Source organism: Limulus polyphemus, unplaced genomic scaffold, assembly GCF_000517525.1.
Source record: "Limulus polyphemus unplaced genomic scaffold, Limulus_polyphemus-2.1.2 Scaffold157, whole genome shotgun sequence".
NCBI classification, from domain to species: domain Eukaryota; kingdom Metazoa; phylum Arthropoda; class Merostomata; order Xiphosura; family Limulidae; genus Limulus; species Limulus polyphemus.
This window is the reverse complement of record NW_013665767.1, coordinates 578269-586084: the sequence shown is the minus strand read 5'-3', so window position 1 is coordinate 586084 and position 7816 is coordinate 578269. Positions and strand designations below refer to the sequence as shown.

At 34.4% G+C, this 7816-nt stretch overlaps 1 protein-coding gene across 8 annotated transcripts in view; it reads left to right on the top strand.

Moving 5' to 3' along the window:
* The first annotated feature begins 503 nt into the window (after positions 1–503).
* Positions 504–7816, top strand: part of LOC106476578 (zinc phosphodiesterase ELAC protein 2-like) — a 64565-nt gene continuing 57252 nt past the window's right edge. For 2 of the 8 annotated variants that reach the window (XM_022381357.1, XM_022381356.1), the window contains exons 1-3: positions 1046–1761; positions 2735–2835; positions 6901–6951. In XM_022381357.1, the coding sequence (XP_022237065.1) occupies positions 6942–6951 (10 nt within the window). In that variant the 5' untranslated portion in view covers positions 1046–1761; positions 2735–2835; positions 6901–6941. Of the gene's footprint in view, positions 602–883; positions 891–1044; positions 1762–2734; positions 2836–6900; positions 6952–7816 lie in introns of those variants that run through there. The other 6 variants (XM_022381355.1, XM_013937227.2, XM_022381353.1 and 3 more) reach the window with 5 other exon arrangements.

Here is a 7816-nt window from a genome sequence, read left to right as displayed (position 1 = left end):
TGAATATAAATTTGCGATACACTTAATTTCAACGGTCGCGCTATAATTCTCAACGAACGTCTCACGTGCTCGACTTCAACAATACTCAGTTCAATTACACACTCTCTGACTGCAGTTCAATTACTCATTACCTTGTCCCGTCACGTTGTGACTGTCTTATATATATACCAGCTACCCCCAATCTAGTAGTCTCCCGCTAATTCATGAAGGTTCGAGAAGGACGTGACGTGATACTAGTCACGTGACCTAGCTGACGCAACAATATACAAATATGGTATAAATTCTACAGAATATTTCAATATGTTACTTACACACCATACACAAATCCATTGCTTTGTTTTGAACTTCGCACAAAGCTACTCGAAGGCTATCTGCGCTAGCCCTCCCTAGTTTAGCAGTGATAGACTAGAGGGAAGGCAGCTAGTCAACACCGCCCATCGCCAAACTCTTGGGCTACTCTTTTACCAACGAAAAGTGGTATTGACCTTAATATTATAACGCCCTCATGGCTGAAAGGGCGAGCATGTTCGGCTACAGGGATTCAAACCGCGACCTGCAGCTTGTGGATCGAGCGCTCTAACCACCAAATACACTGATTTTGGTAAGAAGGAAATTTTAAACACAGTAGAAAGGCAATCGCATGTGTGCGAATTTTCATTACCGTAATAGACGCTTATACCGAGCAGTGCAATCTAGGATGCTTGTTATAATAAATAAATAACAATAAAAATTATCTTTTAGCTTCTTCGAATATGAATTTGATACATCAGCTATGTGTTGAAATATAAATTTATTATCAATTTTAAACCAACTTACTTTATTTGATAAACGTCCCATGATCTGCGACGCAACTTTTTAGTAAGTTGCGTGAGATAACTATAAACTACATGGTTTAGTGAATTTAATCATAACTTTTATTACAGCTTTGATTCAAATTCTTCATAACAAACCAGCTATATTTTTTATTTTAACAACTATAATTTTTTTTTGGTTTAAAAGCGATATATTTTAAAATACATACCCACATACAAATATATTGTATGCATAATTTGCATACACAACTGAGGATTTTAGCTAAGGAAAAGTGTTATGGCGCTTTCCGTTGATCTTCGTATGTTTTGTTGTTTGATTATGAGGCGTGAGAAAACATAGAACGAAGTAAAGTTTCGTGGTGTAATATTATCTTATTTCTTTAAACTTAATTAAGAGGAATTATTGACTATTCTGACGATGTTAATTAAATTATACTTGTACTGTGTTAGTGTTAATTATTTATTTATATTTTAACTTGACTGGAAAATAATCAGTAAAACTTTAAAGGTAAGCCTAATATGTAATAACAGAACGTGGGTTTTGCGAAGTCTCGGTTTTTTTATTTTTTTATATGGTACTAATGGAGTAATGCGTATCAAAAGATAGTTATATTTTTATTTCACCCTGACTTATGTCTCGGTTATTGTTAAAACTCGAACAATTGAAACTGTGTAGGGCTAGTTTACTGTATAATGTGTACTTGTGTCATTCTAGTTCAAGTTTAAAGAATTTTTACTTCAGAGCTAGTGATAAATTTTCAAACTTAGTTGATAGTGCCAAAATGCCAAAGGAACCTAAAGCATCGAATGAACTTCGTCATATTCGAATGAGGGCCAAGGCTGTAAATAATAAACCAAAACCAACACCTAATGAGATCTGCCTACATGTTCTCGGGAATGGAGGCCCTGGCAATCCAAGATGTTTGTATATGTTTACAGATCATGCAAGGTAAATAATTAATTCATTTGTGAAGTTCAAGTCTAAACTGTATTGCACTACATGTGCTTTTTATTTTTTGTTGTAGAATTATGTTTTCAGCATTGGACAAAATAGTAGACCACCATCCAAATTCTGTATTTGATGTAGCTTGCGTATAGAATAATAATTTCACTTTTTTATTATTTCAGTTTGTAATTTTGATTTGTTTTCTTGAATATTGACTTTCTAGTTTGTATCTGAAAAATAATCATGAAATTTAGCCAAAGATTTGCTTTTTAAATATGAATATACATGCAGAGGAACAATATGTTTTTAAATAACTATATTTTATAATTAAATACCCGAGTCTTACTAGTTGGCCACAGCTATATGATTCACTTTAAATGTATGATAATGATTGATAGATATGATTACCATTTCTTACATTTAAAATATAGGTCTCAGAATTTTTAGTTTATTCCATAAATTAGTGTAAAGTGTGCTAAAGTATGTGTTAATCTAAATGTTTCTGAAATAAGAAGAAAAGGAAATCAAGTGTGACATAATGCTACTTGGACTTTTGAGGTCACATCTTAACCTAAGAAAACAAGCAACCAAAATAATAAGTGGCAAGAAGGATACCACACACATGCCTTGCCTTTAGTCGGCAGTTCCTTACCCCCCCCCCCCCCAAACTTGCTTTGCCTTTCATCTAGTGAGCAGTTCAAGAAGATAAAAAAAAAAGAAAAGGTTGGCAGCAGATTCTGCCAGCCAGCTGCCTTCTCTCTTATCAGCTTCTCAAAATTAATGACAGTGGCTTATACTTTAGCATCTTTGCCATAACAAAGACAGGGTGAATAAGTTTGGTTTTGATTACTTGGACAGTTGCAATAATCTGAAAGAATAATAGTCAGAAGCACTGATTTCAATTTAGCGACTTAATCATAATTTCAATGAATCAATTAGTTTGCATGACATTAATTCATATAATCTCTACTTATAGGAAATCAATTATTTTGATTAAAATGCTCAACTCAACACACAACATGTTCTTGGATACTGCCATCTCTGACTGCTATAATATAAACAAAGGACCTTAAGAAGGTACTACATTGAATTTTACCTTTTTGTTGGTTGTAAACATGAATATTGAACATGCATCACATGGTTTAAAAATATATTAAAATTACAAGAAGAGCCTGAGAGGAACTTAATTTGCAGATTGCACAACGTTATTTGCATCACAGCAAATCAAAAAGATAGAAGATTCTTATTTTATTTTATGGCCTGTTTCTGATTGGTTGGATAGTGTAAAAGCCATAAAAGGATTAAAAGAACCTAAAAAGAGAAATCAGTGTAAGATGCATCACAAGATGCATAGTGAAGATTAAAAATCTATTTTGTTATTCATTTTTGAAATTAAAAACTATATCAAAGATCATATCAGAAATTTGAATTATAAACTACCAAATACACTAATAATAAAACTGCATAATATAATTTTGAATGTAACTGTAAAAAAAAGGTTGTGACCTGTGCACTTCAACTCACTGTTATGCATAGGGTTAATGATATTAACAGGGGCCGTGTAATTTGCTGATGACATTAAGTCTTGGGTATTTTTGTCTCTATTGAGGATTTTGAGGCTCTAGAGAATTATTTGGATCAATTGGGAAGATGGACCAGCAAATGACTTAATTATAGTTATTGCAGCTAATGCATTTGGTTATGATAATTTGAGTAACAGGTTTAATATAGATGGGAACCTATTCACTGGCATGACTAAAGAAAAGGATATTAATTACAAGTCAGAATAAGCAAATTGTCTGTAGAAATCGATAGTTAGGTCTCACTCAGAGTATTGTGTAAAGTTTTGTTTTTGTTTAAGAAAGGATATTGATTTACTGGAAAGAATTCAGAGGAGAGCTACTAGGAACATTTTGGGAATGGAAGGGTTATGGGTAAAGATTGAAATATCTTAATTTATATTGAGAAAGGAAGGATAAAATTTAATCATAATTTTGTTTATGGGGAATAGATTAATATAGTTAGTTATCCAGCTCTACTACCACCAATTTTAAAACTCATTAGAAGGATTTATTGAAATGCTTCTTGCAGTATTCCACCGTCATGAGATTAAATGTGCTGTCTCTGGATGGCTCTTATTTTCCAGAATAGATCATTCTTATCTTGGGTGACCAAATTTTCAAACCATAAAACTAAGAAAAACTCAGATTTTCATATCTTAAAACTGTAATCCCCATTTTAAGGATAAATAGTAAAAAGTAAAAAGTTTTTCCAATATGGTACATTACCTCTTCTCACATAAATAGCTATTCTCCTCCAGTGCTATCCTCTACATGCAAAGATTTTTTTGCATTCCACAAGCTTGAACTTCCACGTACCCTACGTTCATCATGGTTCAACTGTATCTTGCATGTAAATCATCATGCGACAACCCTCCACCAATAGGAGTGCAACACACCCTCCTGACACATGTTTGGCAGTGCTCGTGTCAGGACATTTTTTATTGTGATCTTCAATCGTGTTTTTTTTTAAACTTAGTGCATCTTTTTATATGCAAATAATTCTGAGGTGGAATTGTTCTTTTCAATTTTAAAACAGTTTGTGAACTTACAGATAATCTTTTTCCCTTTTTTTTTCATGTATGGATCCTGCTTTGTGGCGAGTGGTTCATGGCCATGTATACTTCAATTAGTCAAAATCTGCAGTGTAATGCCAAGATGATTTAATATTTATAATTTTCATGGCCACTAAATGCTCACTGTTGAGATGGGGTGTTTCACAAGATTGCTTGAAGGTGTTTCCATGCAATATCAATTTGCCTCATTAATATGTCTGTTCTGGACTGTACTCACCCATGGACTTCATGGGCAAAGTAGAAAGTGATAGCTGCCTATCCATGTCATTCCATAGATTGAATAAATCAGTTGTGGTCTGCTTTTCAAAATAGGGTATCATGGTCACACATTGCACTGTCTCCGATGTTGACATTCCTCTGGAATCTCCACCACATTTTCTCCCCTCTTTTTCTTCCCGTGAAGTAAGGGAGTCTTTACCATTTTGTAGGTCCAAGCCACTGTGATGATGAACCATGGAGGCATCCTCATGAATGTGATAGTGATAAATGAAACAAAATGAATCTATTCATTTGAGAGTAGGGTGGTGGTGTTCTGTTGTTGTAGATGACGAGATGTCCACCAATCTGATGCTCCATCTCTAAAATGTTTTATTGGAGGGGATGTTGTAGCTTTGGAGGGAGCTGGCAAAATTGAAGTTCAACCCTTTGAATGGGATCCTTCCTCCTACTCCCACATAGATGTTGGTTCCCAGTGGCTGGGTTTTGGATTCAGAGCTGGACCAATCAACACAAGTCCTCACACATGTATTACAGGTGCATCTGTTGCCTCATTCAGTTGGACTCTTATTCACTACTACTATGTTGGGGGTCACGGTGGAGGAACTTTCAGGCTACTACAGGTAACCTGCCAACAGTATGATCCTCTTCCATACCCCCACACGAATGTCAGTTCCTGGTGACTGGCTTTTAGATTGTAGTTGACTTGCCGTGTATGGCCCATCATACCCTAGCCACTCTACACCCTAGGACACATCTTTTTTACTCACACCCGCATTACAGTCATCTAGGGAATTGAGATTCAGAATCAGGTGGTTTGGATCTTTATCCAAACATTGTTCTCTTCGTTTGGGATATGCTCCTTCCATTTTTGCCCATGTCTGCATCACCTCTTTCCATACTGGGCAAAGAATATACCTGGTGCACAAGTGGTGCAGTCTCTCGCATATGATTCTTTTCTGTGAGGAGTTCCTCTTTTAGGGAGTTCTTTGGACACTTTTGAAGGATGCTTCTTTTTCCCTCACACTGGTCCCTCCACCTGTTCAATGTGGGATTCTAGCTATTTATGTGAGAGGAGGTAATGTACCATATTGGAAGTTATAATTTTTACATACTGAAAATATATTTCCAATGGATACTTACCTCCTCTCGCACTTCCCACCATTCCTCCCCACTCAAAACTGGTGCTTCCATTTCCTGCCAAACTCAGAATGATAGTTTGGTAGAATTGAAGAGAGGGAGTCACATGCGTCAGGAGGGTGTGTCACACTCATGTTGGTGGAGGATTGTCACATGATGATTTACATGCGAGATGCAGTTAAACCATGCTGAATGTAGGGTAAGTTGGAGCTCAAGGCTTGTGGCATGCAAAAAAATGTTGTATACAGAGGGCACCACTGAACAAGAATAGCTGTTTATGTGAAAGGAGGTAAGTATCTATTGTAAATACATTTTCAGTATAGGAAAATTACAACTTTCTAAAAACTTGAGCAAATGTCATTTATGTTCACCCTTGAGTTACTTTAAATGCATGTCTAGTGATGTATGCAATAGTGATAAGTAACAATAAATTCTTGAAGGGAAAACTGTTACAAAAGTAGATTGAGTTTATTGCCTATACATGTATACAACTACAAGACTTTCTGATGTTGATAAAAATATTATTTGTTTATATTTTCATGTTTAGTTATAATTAGTCTTTCCCATAATACAAATAAATGTTTTTCATTAAATATTCTTAGTACATATGATGTATAAACAAAAAAGGACCACCAGGTCTTTTACAAATGTCGTTACATACCCACTTATAGGAAAATTAAAAATTTAAATCTAAATATTATTCCAAATCAGTTTCAATTTGGTATATCGTAATAATATATTCTCTAAAAACTACATGTCTGCTGTGAACATAGGCTTGTTATTTTAATTATTTTTAGAATCTATTAGTTAATTTTTTGTATAGCTAGAATTCCTTCATATTTTCATGACAAAAATATGTTTTTGTAAAGAACTTCATGTGTGTCAAATATTAAGTAGGCTGTGCCCAATTTAGAGGCTTGATGGTATTTTCAATTGGCCCAATAAGCATTTTATTTTATTTTTATGAATCTCATTTTCTGGAAATATACATTCTTAACTTTCTTTTATATAATACCACATAAAAAACATAGTTTGTTAATTTGTAATATATACATTTGTTACAATGAATAAAGTTGGCCTTTTCATGCTGGTACTTTTATATGATATGATTCCTTAAACATTTTGAAAATAAAATTATGTTTCTTTGTAAGGTATATCTTCAACTGTGGAGAAGGAACACAGCGATTGGCTCATGAACATAAGTAAGTATTGGGATAAATGTTATTTAGATATTGTTTATTGATGAGAACAAAGCCATTAATTTAGCATTCATTGTTTATTTTAGTCAACAACAAGTGATGAGTTAATTTCTTCATATTTAATATTTATCATATGGCACACAATGTTTTTAGCTCATTGAAAAATAACAACTGCATATTATTAATGCTGTTTTAACAAATGTATCTCGTATTGAGAACGAAATAAGGTGGGGCCATGTGCATGTGTGTTTCTTCTAGTCTTTCTGACAGTCTTTATCATTGAATGTGATTGTTGGATAAACATCTGTAACACTGGAACAGATAAGGTATGAAAGAAAAACTGTCTTTAAAAACATCATAGAAATTTCTCATAATATGATCATTCAAATATAAGACATTACCAACAGATAGAAAAAAGCCATAACTTTCTCATTTCAGTGTATTGCAATTTTTTCTCTGTTTCTGCCTCTTTTGATACACACTCAGGTTTTTATGCAGTTACCCACATTCATGAGATCTTCAAATATAATAAACATAATATTTTTAAATAACCTAAATTGACAGCATTATCCTTATCTAACTCAATGTGGTTTTAAGTCCAACTTGAGTAAGATAAACTGAATGTTACCAGTGATGAGGTCATCCACATGCTATGTATACTGTATATTTATAAATCTCTGGATGGTTCCAATGACATAGGCTAAGTATTTCCTGTCTGCTGCCCCTCGACGTGGATTCCTGTACGTGGTGAGGGACCTCCCAGGGAAGGTTCTGTATTTTCAGTTACTTCCTCTGGGATCTAAACATCCACCCACGTGTTTGCTGTGCGTGGCGACCTGTGAAGGGGAGGAGAGGATCCTGGGGGTTG